This window comes from Metopolophium dirhodum, chromosome 1 (assembly GCF_019925205.1).
Source record: "Metopolophium dirhodum isolate CAU chromosome 1, ASM1992520v1, whole genome shotgun sequence".
Taxonomy (NCBI): Eukaryota; Metazoa; Arthropoda; class Insecta; order Hemiptera; family Aphididae; genus Metopolophium; species Metopolophium dirhodum.
This window is the reverse complement of record NC_083560.1, coordinates 52,403,542-52,420,435: the sequence shown is the minus strand read 5'-3', so window position 1 is coordinate 52,420,435 and position 16,894 is coordinate 52,403,542. Positions and strand designations below refer to the sequence as shown.

Genomic DNA, 16,894 nt, shown 5'->3' with positions numbered 1-16,894 from the left:
TACATACAACCCCCGACCGCACCACTCCTCAACATCCCACCCCCTCTGCGCGTTCGTTTTTAACGCCAACCCGAGGGAGTCTCAGTCACCGCCACCACATCCACAGATCAATATTGGCGCGTGTGGTCTACAACTCTTCTACTATAATACGACTATGATATAACTATATTATAGATATAACATATAATATAATGCTATTGTGCAGTAGTAGTACCTAATAGTAGTAATAGTAGCAGCAGCAGCAGCAGCAGCAGTAGTAGTAGTAGTAGTAGTAGTAGTAGTAGTAGTAGTAGTAGTAGTAGTAGTAGTACTAGTAGTAGTAGTAGTAGTAGTAGTAGTAGTAGTAGTAGTAGTAGTAGTAGTAGTAGTAGTAGTAATAGTAGTAGTAGTAGTAGTAGGAGGAGGAGGAGGAGTAGTAGTAGTAGTAGTAGTAGTAGTATTAGTAGTAGTAGTAGTAGTAGTAATAGTAGTAGTAGTAGTAGTAGGAGGAGGAGGAGGAGGAGGAGTAGTAGTAGTAGTAGTAGTAGTAGTACGATGACGTCGTCGGTGCAATATTACGATGGCGACGATAAAGAAGGTTGAGTGAGGTGTGATGGATGTTGTGAGGAGGGAGGGGGGTAGAAGAGAGGACAGAGTCGAGTGATAAAAATATCAAAGTGTTAAAGAAAGAGCGGTAGGTGTGAGGGAACGGGGTCTCGAATGGGGGGGGGGTTATTGACGCAGGGTAAAGTGGTGACCTGAAGCACGCGTGCAGTGAAATATGCGAATTGTTGTTTTCTTTCTTATTTTCCGTTTACTATAAATTTCGCTTTATATTTCATGCTTCTGCTTAGGACCAACTGACACGAGGGTGGATGCGACGTGACATTGGTCTATCTATAGTATGGGGACGGCTTGCTGCGGTTGGATGACAGAAAATGGTATCTGGCGGTAGACCGGAAAAAAAATGTCATACGCCTATATATTTGCCAAAATGGCTGCTGGCTAAGGGTACAGTTGAGACGACGATGGTGGAAGCGTGACCGACAGGTGGATGCTGAAAAAAAGACGTTTTGTGGCGGTGGAGTGGTTTTCCATTAAAAACTCGGCAGTGTAAAAATAAAACCAATACTCGTACTCATAATAATCATAATAATAATGATAATATTAATATATAAATTAATATATAATATTATATACTATCCGAATCGTTGTGGACAGTGCTTTTCAATTGAAAATAGTAATTCACAAGAGTATGCGGTTTAGTTTCGTATTTATAAGGCTGCGTTAGAGGGGGCAACCGAGTTCACAAATCCGTGGAGGTAAAGGCTTCAAACAGATTTAAAGTCATGCAATTATAATATCATGTATACAAAATAAATAAAACCATGATTTAAAAAATTAAAAAAAATTAAAAACTGTTGCTACTTAGGTTGTGTTGTTGCTTAAAATCGCTTGGTATTTATATCCATTTTCAAAAAAAAAAATGTAATTTAAAAGATCCCGGTTTGTTCAGTCCTAAAAATTATCATAATATGCGTTCCCTGCTTGTTCCGCCATTATTTTCGAAAGAGTTTATTACTGCTAGTACAGCCAAACGCTCAAATGCGTCGTATTTATAATACGGCTCTTGTTCAATACAGACAATCTGCATACTTATTAATTACTCGACAAATTTTCATTTAAACTCCTCCACGTGCATATAATATTATATCCGGTGTTAGTTCATATTACGTCAAATATATATAATGTATATTATATTTTATGATATTGTGTGGCAGCTGGTAATTGGTATACCACAGTACTGTCATAATATTATTATTTCATATTTTTAAATTTTTTTTTATTTTCAAAGACGTTATTACAATACTATTCACAGCAGACAAAATTCATTATGTTTGAAAATACATATTTTCGATTATTCATTTTTATTAGTAGGCATAACTTAAAAATTAGATTTATTTATTTACATTTATGGGGAAGGTAGACATTATACTGACTAAATATTATGCGTGCACTAAGTGTCAAGCTGTTTCATCACAGAGTCTAATAAAAATAATAAAAACATCGTATCCTCATAGTTTTTTCCTCAATTATAATATTGTTAATTATAATCCTTGTAGTGCTTAATCCATTACTTTTTTTTGGTCTAAAATTTTTTTTGTTTTATCTTTTAAACAGTTTGCTTACATTTTCTATTTACAGTTTTAAAATATAATCAATATTTTGATTAATGGTGGGTGTATCTATTAGGTAGGTATCATAATATACCACGTATATTATAACTATGGTTACAGAAACTTTGAAAAATAAATTTAAATGTGATAGCTTTATTGATTGAAATAAAATGTGTATAAAAATATATTAATTGTCATTTGTAAATGAAACGATACGAAAACAAATTTGTATTGAAATTCATATTTTACTATCATTAAGGATATCTGACGATGAGTTATAAATAAAACATGATCATTTTCATTACAGCCATTTAACACTTGGCAAACAATAAACACAAATAATTTGAAATTCGTGAAAAATAAAATTAGAAAGTATAATACACATATTTTAGATACAATAAAATGATAGAAGATGCGTAAAATTCTGAATTTTCAAAGAGAAAATTTGAATAAGTACCTAATTTAATCACATAGGCACCTATGAACCTATATTATGTAGGTACCAGTGATTATATTATTAATTAATTAAAATATTTGAAACTTTTAGATATTAATATCCCTAAATGTGGTTTTTTTATAATACAAAAAAATTCATAAATGAAGCCATTTTAATAATTTTCTTGCATGTTACATTCTCATAATAAATGTTGGTATTACAGCCCTATACTGAACGGATAAAATAGAAAAATGTATTTTAGTCTTACTGTTATAAAAAAATAATTATTAATTATCGGCATGTAAGATTAATTATGTGTATAACTATACTATTTTTATTATACATTATTGGATGAATATCGAAGTACATTGTACAATAATGTAACTCAAAATATCATTGCTAATACAAATAGTGCCGTTAAACTAAGGATGATAAATACTCTAAACACTACTATTTTATATTGTATATGTAGAGCAACTGAAAAACAGCATCGATTTTATAAGCTTTTACAAGATTTTTATCGTCTTCTAACACTGACTACTCGTTAAAAAAAAAAAAAATAAAAAAACCCGTCTTGATCATCATGCATTTTAATTGTACCTTGTTACCTTATATTTAAGTGTAACATACTAAACAGTACGGTAATACTGTTTATATTACGTTTTTTTTGTTAGATTATTTTGATTATTCTATTATTGATGATCGCACGAGGTTTAAAGCTCTATAAAATTACCTTATATTATAGCTACCAATGTGAATGATTATTCAATGAAATTGAATTGGTTTACGTAAATGGTTATTCGATGAATGACCAAAAACTATATATATTAATATGGACGTATATATATGGACGTGCGTCCATTAATCAATTCAGTATGTATTAATGGAGTCTGGGTCTGGGGTGGTTTCTAAAGTACGAAAATTGCATTCATACTATTTTACTAATAAATAGGTAGCATTTTTTGAAGCGGTATAATAATGCTTGAATCCACAATTAATAATTACTCAAAAATCTATTATGAACAACTATATAATGTATTGTTCATTGCATTTTCGGAATTTATAAAACAATTTTACTATATTGTTATTATCATATGGAAATAATTTCTGAGAAATCAACACAACCCAATAAAGCTAACAACAAATAAAATAAATTCAAATGCAGTAATAAGTTATAATAGAATGAAAACTCTGAGGATAAAATGTTTCAATCACTGTTATATTAATTATTATAGTTCCCTACGCAACTATTAAACGTAAAGGTTTTTCACTATTCAGAAAAGACATTTTTCGTCGGTTATGTTTTCTCTGTTATAATAGTTATAATTTTAAACTACACGATTTTATATTATTTTGTATGTTGGCTTTTACCAGTGATTAAAGTTTCATTTACATTGGGAGTAGGAAAAAAATATGTATAGAGATTTTAAGTAATTTTAACACGGAAAACGTAACGTTTATGTTCTATTTTAACACATTCTGACACCATAAATGCTCTATTTGTTGTTTATGATTAAGTTAAGTCTGTTGGTTTTAAATTTATTGTCGTCACATTGGGGCTTAAAAACATATTGAAGGATCGTGACTGCACTTACAACAACCACGTTAGTGATTACGTATAGTGCATAATAATAATATAATAAATAAACAATTTGTTATTAATTACCCACGTAATACACCAGTACACGTACAATTTTACTGCTGTACGAGTTAAAAATCCCATAAATATTTTTTTCAATTTGTTTAATCGATATTATGTTACTGAAATAATCGCATTCGTTTTTAAACATATTATACTATAGTATTGTGTGCGTGTATAATATATGTTATCAACACATGAATATTATTCATGTTACCTTTTAGACAACCGTACAAATTATGATGATAATTAATTTTGATCACGTCATATAATATGCATAAGTGTTGGCGCCACATATATTCAAATATTTTACTTTAAATCTACCGAAAAAAAAATATTCAATTAAAACATTTTTTTTTTCAATCAATCTATTATATATAGGTATTGATTTACCAAAATGTAGAACAGTAGTTTACGATTTTCGATTAATTTGGCTTTAATTTCTATTTAATAACGATAGTGAAATAGGAAAATATGTAGAAAAAAAATCAATTTCGATATAAATGATTGGATAATATAACAAATACACAAAAGTTTTCGTGCACTCATTTCATAGGTACATCATGTTATCTAGCTACGATATCACGTTTACTATAAAATTATATAGTTATGCAAATAATAATGAATTTTTTTTTATTCACCATCTATTCATTTATTTTTCACAATACGTGGAACTCAAGGTTGTGTATAGCAAAACGTATATAATATGAACATTTTGAACATATTATCATTTTGAAAAGTATGTGTAACGGAGCAAAATGCAAATACATTTTACATTCTTATTTACTGCCCATGCATAATATAATACTATATACCTGTACAATATTATATTATAACGTACGATGTACATCATAATATGTACCTACCGTCATATGTATGTCATATAATGTTTCTATGGTGTCTCTTATTTAATGTAACATTTGCATAGAAATTTAATATTATGGTTACTATTTTAGTTTTTCAATTTTTAAATGAAACAGCAGTAATTTCGTAATCATCCAACCAATTTAATGACATCTATGATTACTCTTTTCCCAAACTATGGTAATATTATAAAATAATCGTATTTAAGTTATAATAATTATTAATCTGTAATAAACGATTGCCATAATTATTATCGCATGATAATATTTTTTTTTTACATAACCAAAAGATTAAATTGTAAACTAAATATAAATGACAATAATCCTAAGGTATTATATAATTTACAAAACTCAAAAAATACAAATTTTATTTAATAATAAAGTGAAACATTACTTCAACCCAAATAGATCTAGGTCATATTATAAATTTATAAACGAAATCATAATACTTATCAGTCATAATTTTTTTCTTCTATATGTTTCTTATCTTTTCTATATACATAATATATATATATAATTTGATTAATATTTACTAGTATATAAATATAGCACACGATTATACTACACAGTACACAATATTTTTTTGTAACCACATTTACAATGTTATATAAAATTATTGACTGTAAGAAATTACCGGCTTACCTTAAAATTAGCCGTTTAAAAGAAAAAAATAACAAAACAAAAAGTGAAGAAAATTAATTGTATCTATTTTCATTCAAAGCGTATAACAAAATATTTTTAAACACTAAGTTTTAATTTAAAGCAAAACAAAAATGAAATAATTTTGTGTTATAAAAAATACAACAATCAGAATAGGTAACTATTTATATTCATTAATGCAAATTATTGTTTTTTAAATTAAAACAATAATAGTTTTGACTAAAATAGTAATAGAGTTGTCAATGAATTAGCTTTTGCTATTGATTTTCTAATTGCGTATTATTTTGTATACATAATTAAATGGTTGTATCCATTTTTTTGTATGACTATATAATATTTTCCGGGGTATTGAAAAAAAATTGTATCTTAAACTTTTATCAAGTAGGTAATTGTTCTGATAATAAATATAAATTCTTATTAAAAGTGTACAAAACAAAAACAACTGTAAAACATAATATTATGTACCATCATGCAAATATTTAATATGTAATAAGACTTCACTCGGTATTTAAAACATAGAACTACATATGTAAATTGTTTTTCAAGCGCAATGATTTATTATTGCATTTAATTTGTAAAACAGTTTATGTGGAACAGTTATATCTGTTTATCACACTTTTTTAATGTTGAATATTATTAAGTTAATTTTAAATTTGTACTAAGATGTGATAATGATTCGTATGATGGCAGAGTCAATGGAGGGAAAAGGATGGTAATAGAGAAGACATGTTCGTTTTTAAATAATCTATAATTATATGGTTATTTAGTTTAATTTTCTCGGCATTCCACAACTGGTTTTATCAAAAATAATTACATTGTTACAGGTTACCAATGGAGGAATTAATGGACATCATCGTGGTGGAGGTAATTCAGATGCCTGTGAAAAACACGACCCTTGTCAACATGGTGGAATTTGCATATCTACAGACGATGGGCCAAAATGTCAATGTCGCGATAAAAATTTTGAAGGGGCATACTGCGAGATAGGTACGTGTTCATACTTATTATTGTCGAGTAAACGGAATTTCTAAGCGTCACTTGAAATGCTGACGAGAAAGTAATTCTAATGAGCCTCTATGGCTATATGATATAGATATATATTGTTTTTGTCATTGCAATCTACTATGTAAATCGTTAAGTTCGTGATATGTTTTGATTTTTTTTTTTAAATAAACTCAGTATCAAATTAACTTGATTTTCAGTTATATTTCAAATACGTGTTATGGCATTATATTACCTATGTATTTTATATTTTATTAGTCATCTGTATTTTTTTCCAAATCAACAAATCTAAAAATAAAACTACCTTCCGAAATATCTAATAGTTTTCTATATTTAATTATTATTACGAACCTGGGATAAAATGTAAACAACAATTTGTATTTTAAAATTATTATATTTTATTTCAAACATTGTAATATGGCAGGGTATCAATAGCGTGGTTGTGTGGATGCGGTACCATCCACCGCCTTTGTCCTACGTACGTTTTTTTTAAAATTATTTTTGGATTTACATTGATTGCAAGTGTATTTGTGCATTCAAATATTGTGCTTCGAGATTTTTTGAATAAAATAACAATCGTGTCGTTTGGTGTTCCTGTTGTCACCATTAATGTCCGTCGTACATATTATTACATGTACTGTTTTCCACTGTCACTGCCGACGTATATTTTAATCCTTTCATGCTTCGACGTCTGTCGTACTGTTCATCCTGTTTGCCGCTGTCAACACTAATGTATATATATATATATATATATTATTTAATATTTTACGGTTCGTATATTTAGTGTAGTCTTGCCGTTATCGTCGATCAACCAAACTATATAGTACGTCGTTCAGTTTTCCGATTACTACCCATCGAGATTGGGTAACCATCTTCCAATATTGGATATATATAAATTTATAAAACAGTTCAGTATAATATAATATAATATATAATCATAGTTTTATGAAGTCCACATCTTCTCTATTTCTTTATCCAAGACAAATATTCCAACGAATTCCTTCGGTTGTTGATAATACACTAGCGATCTACGCATCTTCAGATTTGTCATGCCATATTTTTGGTCCATCGGATCACGGATTGTTTGTCTGGAGTTATTTGAAATGTTGATATTATTTTATTTTTAATAAAAACACATAATGGCGTGTAGTCACAATAATTCTCTAATATTTTAAATAACGCCAATAATTTTTGCTCGAACCAAAACGCCTCGTTCACGATTGTGCTTTTAAATCTATTTTGAAAATATTTTATTATGTAGCTACAGAAGTATTATATAGTATTCAAATGATAACAATCTTTGACTGTTATTTTTAACTGGTGTGTTTTTGAATGACAATTTTGGCCCTGGGCTGAAACTTTAGAAGTAAGTTGTATATAAATCTATATCCACCTACATGTAAATATTAGTGTTTAATTTGTATTATGATTACTATAAACTGTTAGTATGCAATTCCCCCCCCCCCCCCCATATTGTTTTAATCATAACAATATATATTTAAAAAATGGTTTAGTATATATTTATACTGCTTTAACCAAACATTTATACAGTCCACATCCTCCTTATGTCCAAACATAATTGTATGATGTCTTGGTGCATACTGATGCAGTGAAAAGAATAAAAGATAAAGGATATGTTTTATGTAAAAAAAGAAGGAGCATTAAATACTATCCAGTGAAGGAGGGTCAGATAAACTATTTATTTTGATAGTAACTTGCTTAAAACCCAAATCAGCTTTGCACTTCTTCGTTAGATATCGAGGACAACTTCAGAGATAAAAGAACAAGGATATGATCATGCTGAAAGTGATATATTTTCAATATATGCCCAGTAAACCTAAACCAAATTAGCTGCATGTTTAAGCATAGTTTCACTGACATTATGATAAAATAATAATAGTGAATGAGATCTACAAAATCAAATAGAGCTGAATTTACAAATATCAAGGTATGTCCCCGTTGTCGAATCCCAAATATATTCACTACATTATGATAATATTATTTTAGCCATTGACAATCGACGATTATTGATTCTTACAAAAAGTATTTTAAGTCATGCAAACATCGAACATTTGCTTCTAGTACATCTTTTACACCGTTTATAATCAATGAAAAAAGTAAGAAAAAGAGGCAACCCCATTGTGAAATTCCAGAAAGAACCATTGAATGCCGAAGCTTTTATTATATTAACTTTTAAAAATGGTTTTCTATTTGATAAGTACGAACGAAACTAAGCTTATAACTGCTCACCGAAGTCAGGTTGAATCGAAACATTTTGTAGGGCTGTTTGATTTATCTGATCGGAGGCTTTTGGAAAGTTTAAATAGATTACATCAACCTGGACATTTTCTGAAAACGCATCCATTACGTATTTAGTGAAAGGCATATTATTGCATGTCAGTGTCTAACGTTCGGGACGGAAGCCTTGCTACTCGTCACGCTGTTTGCTATTAACTGAAGGTTGAATGTTACTCAAGATAATAGACTCAGTGATTTATAATAGAAATTGGATGATGATTCGATACGTCAACTACATCACCTGACTTATAAATAAGCATGACAGAGCTAAGATTTATAATTTCAGTAAAAATATCTGCATCAAATGATACATTGACACAGTATAAATTATAAAGTAAATTAAAAAACTGCTTTTAGGGAGAAAATAAAATCACCAGATGTGACAATCTGGACCAATCGACTTGATATTTCGTAACAATATTCAAATTTTGTATAAATGTTCAACATAACAAATACCAAATGTTGCAATATTTGAGAAGATCGAAAAAAAACAATATCAACATAAACCAAGAGAACAAATTAGCAATATGAACCTCATAATAATGATTACAGATGCAAATAAAAATTTATATTTCTACAGATATATTGTGAATAAAAAGTAAGTTTGTCCATCCTACCTCAACTCGTCGTCAGGCCCATAATCCTCACTCGTCGAAATTGAGGTGTTCAAGACTCGCTTAGCCACCACCCGGCACTTGAATATATGTACATATGTGAACGACCACGATAAAACTATGGTCTATGGATAAAAAACAGTGATTGGAATTACGTTACACTGTTCAGTATAATATTTAAGCTCTATGGACGTGAAAAATGCAAAAAAAAAAACGGCAAATGGTACAATTGAGAAATAGATGAGGAGGTGGTCGCGGAGAAAAAACCCCAAGACAACCGTTTCATAAGAGTAACGATGAACAGTTACACAATTACCGGTTCGCCACAAGTATTGTAAACAATATTATGATTGGTGGTCTCCTCGACAGTGCTTACTAGAATTGGGTGTAGTGTCTTGGTAAATTTCACCAATACAATTATTGGTGACTACATCAAAAATCTCCAAACCCGTTCCTCTGGGAATCCTGTAGTGAGGTTCTATGAAAGCTCATGGTCATTCTTACTAAGCAACCGTGGTAATCTCGGATGAGCCATGATATTTTTTATTGATCTACCTAACAGTCAACGCAGTCCGTTTTTTCTGTGTCTGTGATACCAGGTTCACTATGGTTACAAACCATCTTAGCGTCACCTTCCAAAGACGCGTAAATATTTTATAACGTTTTGTAGTGTGATAAAATGTCGGATGCAGATTTCGATTTATGACCAACTGTTTTTTTCGTTACCGACCACTAGTGTATATAAGTGTTGCACAATACTGTTCCATATTATTGAAAAAGTTCTTGAATAATTCTTCATATATTACCTATGGGCCAACGAAACACGCCATTTGTTTTTCAAGGATTGCCTAATGGCTAGACAGCTCCTAAAATTAGGACGCATAATATTATACAACTATTAATATTACTAACACTTTCTTTGTAGAAATGTTGTTTCTTGTGTACTTCATACACCTCCACAACGCTCAGCTATTTAGAATTTATTTCATGTATTGAAAAATAATGTGTGTAGTGTGGAAAGTACTACCGATTAAATTGTATAGGTTCGGGTGGTAAATTCGAGTAAAACTTTAGGAAAATAGTCGTGTGACATACATTTTAAGTAATATTCATATAGATCATAATATACCACCTCCACTAAACCTTTAGCGTTATTATTGGGATTATTACATTGTTGTGGCCAACAACGGTATAATTGTATAGGGTGAAAATTTGGCGGGTCGAGAGACAAAAGCAACCAGATTATAGGTTAGGTTTAAGTATTTAGACAACGGTGGTGGCGATTGTATATCACAAACTACGATAACATACTTTGATTAAAGTAGGACCGATCGTGATAATATACACTGTACATGTCTTTTTCTTTTAAATTCGTTGTAGTATTTATAATAATTCAGTATTTGTGCTTTACAGTACATTAAACACATACGTAACAATATATTTTTATTAAAATGATTAAATATAAACAAAAACAATACTAAGTTAATTAATAATAATGATGTGATAAATTAACAATTTTATAAAAAAAAATATATAATTATTAGTATTATACTATAGCAAAGATAACGTTGAACAGATTAATTGTGCGAAAAGTATAACTTCATTGGCACGGTCAAATTATATGAATATAATATTATTGTATGGTAATTGATTATTATTGTTTTGACATTATACTCGTTGGTTGACGTAAAACTGTCATCGCATATAAAATCATCGTGTTATTGATTAATTTCATTGTTCATCGAGTTAAATCAAATAAATATCATATATTGACGATTAAATTTGAATTTGCAGGTGCTCATATAGATTATTCATGTTTTAATCATTGTATTTTGTTTCTTATCCTTGGCCACTGATAATTGATATATTGTAAAATATGAATGCGTATTATTACCGAATTTATTATATCGCTAATGTAAAACTGACTGCCTGCTAAATGTTGTAAATAAACATTAAATACACGTTATAATATACTATTGTCATGAATTATATTCATATCGATATTCTACAGTGTCTAAATTTTGGTGAAAATCTTGTATCAATCTTGCAAATTATATATATACTATATTATATGAAAATCCATTACATTATTCAAATCCTTAATTTCATTATCCGATTGAATAAAATATATGTTCGATAATTTTAGATTCTGTTACGTGGTAATGATATTTTTAAGTATGAATTTCACGTTCAATTGGGTGTTGGAAAAATTAATAAATTACAGTTAGAAAGAAAATATAATATTTTATTGAATAATTCACACAGAACAGTTGTTCATACTAGACAAAAGAGAACATTGGCTGCTAAAATAACTATTGCAAAAAAATATTTCCTGTAATATAATAAAAATTGTTCACTATTGCAACTCTAAAACTTAGGTCATTATAATGTTTTCTTTGTATTGTGACGTAATTTTAAAATAGTACCATGGTATTTTATCTCAAACAACTGAACATAAATTTCAAATTTAATTTAAACAAGTTTTTTGTTTGTTTAAAATAGTAAAATTATATACATGAATTTAGGTTATACGAACAAAAATATTAACTGATACAAAAAAAAAAAAATTGTGTAACACGATAAAATCTTGAATTTTGATAACTTAACATTTTTATTCTGTGAATTGAATATAAAATATTTTTAAAGATATTGTTTTCAAACAATTTGAAAGTGCATATAAGTACTTTAATTAAATTATAATAATAATTCGGCAATGATTTTCTTTCAGTTGTTTTGTCATTTAATTACCATCATCAAATTAATTGCTGTATAAGAAACTTATTATTGTTTTTCAGGCTATATCGAAGTGTTGACAGTTAAAGTTTTCCCGGGTATTTTTATGACCCATAGGAAAGTGATTTTTTTTTATTATTATTCTGAGCAACTATTTGTGATATTATTTTTAAGAGTGTTTAGAAAAACAATAAAAACATATCCAACTATGCACCATTATTTTTATAGCCAAGGGAATTGATAATATTTGAATAACAAAAACGAAAATATCTTAAGATAAAATTATAAACTATAGTCGTGAACATTTGATTAGGTATCAACAAAAAAAATGACTATAAGACTATAATAATAGTAATAATAATAAATAATAAAAATGTCACATTCGTCCTATATTTTTTGGCCTTATACTTTACAATACTACACAATATGAATTTTACTCAATTTATTTAAATAAACATAAATTATAGAAATAATTCTTTTGTATCCGTAATAAAATTACATTTGGGGCCAGAAATATTATTTTCGTACTTACGTCAAATATCTAGCACACATTTAGCCTTGACATTGAGTATGTGACAAATATGAATTAATACATTTTAATTTTATTTTTAACTAGGTATAGAAACAAAAAATGTCACACACCTATTTTAAATAAACACCAATGCCAAATTATTTAATTCAATTTATCTATATTTTATGCAATAATGTAAGTATAACCACTTAAAATTTAAAAATCTATAAAATGTTCAATTATTATAGCAAAGGCTTAAACATTTAATACGAAGTTCCTTATAAGTAGTTCATACTGAAACCAAAAAATGAAAAAACAAAAAAGTATATATTAGTACACTTGAAGTTTAAATTTAGATGAAATTAGATATTTAAACAAAAAATAACATTTTAGTTATTTTGTTTGTAATTCAGAAATTGTATTCATCGGTACCTCCTTCAAACTGTTAACGTATTTTATTAAACTCTATACACACATACAACTGTATACATTTTTAAATGCTCCGTTTTCAGAAAATATTAATTACTTTAATATAGTCGTATAAATATATCATAATATAATGAGTATTATATAGGCTGACGCTTAAAATCGTTTTTATATGCAATGGTTGTTCATTGAATTATAATTTAACACACTACAGTATACACGTAATGTACCTAATTTGTAATAGTATAATATAGTAGGTACTTCAAAAAGTGACTTACTCGATTACAAGGTATACTAGACATATACATTACAGTCTGTACAGCAAAGGGGTTACTGTCTTTATTTCCCAATTTTTTAATTATAGTTATTTCGATTTCCTACTTTATCATGAATCTGACATGTAACATTATTTAACAAAAAAATAATTTCCTTTTTGTATTTTTACTTAAATAGTGTATTATATTGATCGTTACTTAAAAGTTGGACCCTTAAATAAAAAATATATGAGGGAGAACTATCGAAGTTATAAAAACCATACAACTTTATGCAATTAAAAGTTTTTAAAATGAATAAATCTTAAATTATATGACTGTTATAAATGGTGTCGAGACGATTATATTTTCGAGAGTTAAATGTATTATTTAGTCCACCTCCTTTCTCCCCTAATATTATTCACATCAAACTTGAATTTTTCGCATTGAACTTAAAACCAACAAAGTGTTGTTTTTTCCAGCATTGTTAATACCATCGAATGTACAATCTCATTCCAAACACGAATTTAGCTAATTCTTCTTGAAATGAGCATTGTTTTATATACAAAAACTCGTCTGTTTTAAAGGGTCTCAACCACACCACGGATTAAGTTCTCTACTTTAAATTCCCTAATGTATTTTTGTGGTATAGTTACACAATGCAATAAGGATCCTATTTTATGAACGTGATAACTATTTTTATTTTAACATTTTTTAATGTTCATAAAATCATTATTAAATGTTGAAAAATATGGTCTTATTAGTGAAAATGATTAAGTAAATATCAAATGATTTTGTCACCATAAATATTAAAATCAATTATTTTATTAATTAATTACAATTAAAACAAGAGAGAATTCTACATGTTAGTGATATTATTTAGTATATTTTACTAAATTGTTCATATTAAATAACCTCCTTTAATGTGTATTATACTTCAATTTATTCAATAATATTATATTTTTACTATTAACGAATATAAATATTTAATGAATCTTTAATATTCACAGACTATACGTAATTTATTTCGTTTGAAGAAGAATTCAAATTCTATTATAAACATAATACCAAATAGGTACATACATTTTTTTCCTACCTAGTTCTATGGAATTATTTAAATATCAAATCATATTTAGAGTAGAAACAGTTATCAAAATAAATAAATCAGATTTTGCAACATAAATGTGACTATTTCAAGTTACCATTATTCATTATATGAATACTACCTTGCATTATAAAACATATATATTATTACCTATATTAATACTATATTAATAAAGCAAGTATATGTACTTACCACCTAAATTAGTTTTTTATTTAAATACGATGAATTTTACTGTCTACGATCTATTATGAAAAATAATATATGTGTGTCGGTGTGTATTTGTACATTATGTAAATCGTATGACGTATATATACCATAAATATTGTACTTACACAATAAATAATCACTAATAAGTCAAGTAAACTTCCAACGATTTAGAACAATCCATTTAAACCGATGATTCACATATTCACATATTATAATGCAAATATCTATAATATAATTATAAAGACGTGTATTTACATGCATCGCCTGTATTAAACAACGTTATAATTACTTATTCAAATTTAAACTGACTTTATGCGTAGTTCATTATATCAACGGTTGAATGTAATTTTTAAGCATTCATAAAACATCAAACATGACCTGGCTACAATTTGTTTTCCATTATTAAAGCAACAGTTAATTTTTAATACTTTATAAATAATTAGACAAATTTTATCTGGAATATGAATAAAATCATCATAAATAGCAATGCGTATAATATGTATCCTTTTCATATAATGTAAAAAAATATTATTTCAATAAAATAAATTAAATTTCAAAAAATAAAATATATATTTTAAATCAACCTCTTACATTAGTACTTAGTTAGTTAATTATAAGAATAATCCAACTCTAAGTTTTACGAAATTTATATCATGACTTACCACCTTAAGAAAATTATAATTACACAAGCTTTATTATTTTAGTAAACCAAATCCACAAAACTGCACCCATATAATATTTTTCGAAATATTAATCAACAAAATGTAATAATAAAATCGAATAAAAACACTTTTCATAATAATGCTCACTGTTTGTCTTGTGTTTAAATTGCATAAGCAAAATGTATTCTCTGTCCCAGTGTATTCCAGACCATTAACGATATATACATGAATTTAACAGTTGTGTGTTTAGTACAATTCATATGTAGTTATCTACTGAGATAAAAAGAAATAAAACAAAAAAACAAATAGTATAACTGATACTCCGAATTGAGAATTCCACTTGAGTGCAAACTCATCTAAGATTTCAAAACGAGACAGTGTTATCTTATTTTTATGTATTTAATATTAATGATCAAACAACCAAACAGGGCACACGAACGTTTGTTCACGTAGGGTATTAGTACAGTGCATACATTCGAAAGCGATAAATAATAATGAATCAGTGCATACAAAAAAAAGAATCGTATCAATACCCCATTGCTAAGTAATTTCCAATGGGTACCTATCTACAAGCAGTTCCGGCAGAGCCGTCGAAGCCACAAAAAAAGGTTTAAAGGTACTTAAGTATCTATAATTTTCATTTAGTACGTAGTTTTTAAAACGTATAACAAAAATACCAGAGTCTGGAACCTTTTGAATTTAATCGGTATTGGTTCCGGTACTGGTTCTCCATGAATAAAATTACTGTCCCAAATTGGTTCTTGTTTAAATAAAAAAATAAAGGTATCGGTTCCAAATAATTTCGGTACCGGTTAAAGATAATTTAGGTACCGAAAATAATAATTTTAAATACCTATCCGAAATGCGGGTTTAATTAATAATATGAGAAATATTAAAAAACTCATATAATCATACATAGTTTATACACAAAACGGTAATACCATTAAATGATGATAAATAAAACTATTTTATTTTTGAACCTAAAAGAACCTATTTAATTTAAAATTCCTGTTCAGTTCTGGTGCTTTATTTATTAAAATAAATGTTTTGGTTCTGGTTCCAGAACCGGTTCTTTTAGGTTCGGTTCCAGTCCCTGTTCCCAACACAACATTTTCATCTTGAAATACATTATTGCTGTTTAAAAAGGTGGGAAAGTGGGCCTGATTTACATTAGGTGTCGTGTACTGTATTGGTCACTGTGATGGATGATTTAAATTTTAATTCAGTTATATTATATCATTGAACCTATATAAAATACGAATCTGAGTAAAGGACCTCTATCCATCTATATTTTATACATTTTTAAAAAGAAAATTATTTACAAATTTCCT

The 16,894-nt window shown here is 27.9% G+C and overlaps 1 protein-coding gene across 1 annotated transcript in view; it reads left to right on the top strand.

Moving 5' to 3' along the window:
- Positions 1 to 16,894, top strand: part of LOC132949759 (neurexin 1) — a 272,000-nt gene that overhangs the window by 176,475 nt on the left and 78,631 nt on the right. The window contains exon 4 of the mRNA XM_061020821.1: positions 6,579 to 6,741. Coding sequence (XP_060876804.1) covers positions 6,579 to 6,741 — 163 coding nt within the window. The remainder of the gene's footprint in view (positions 1 to 6,578; positions 6,742 to 16,894) is intronic.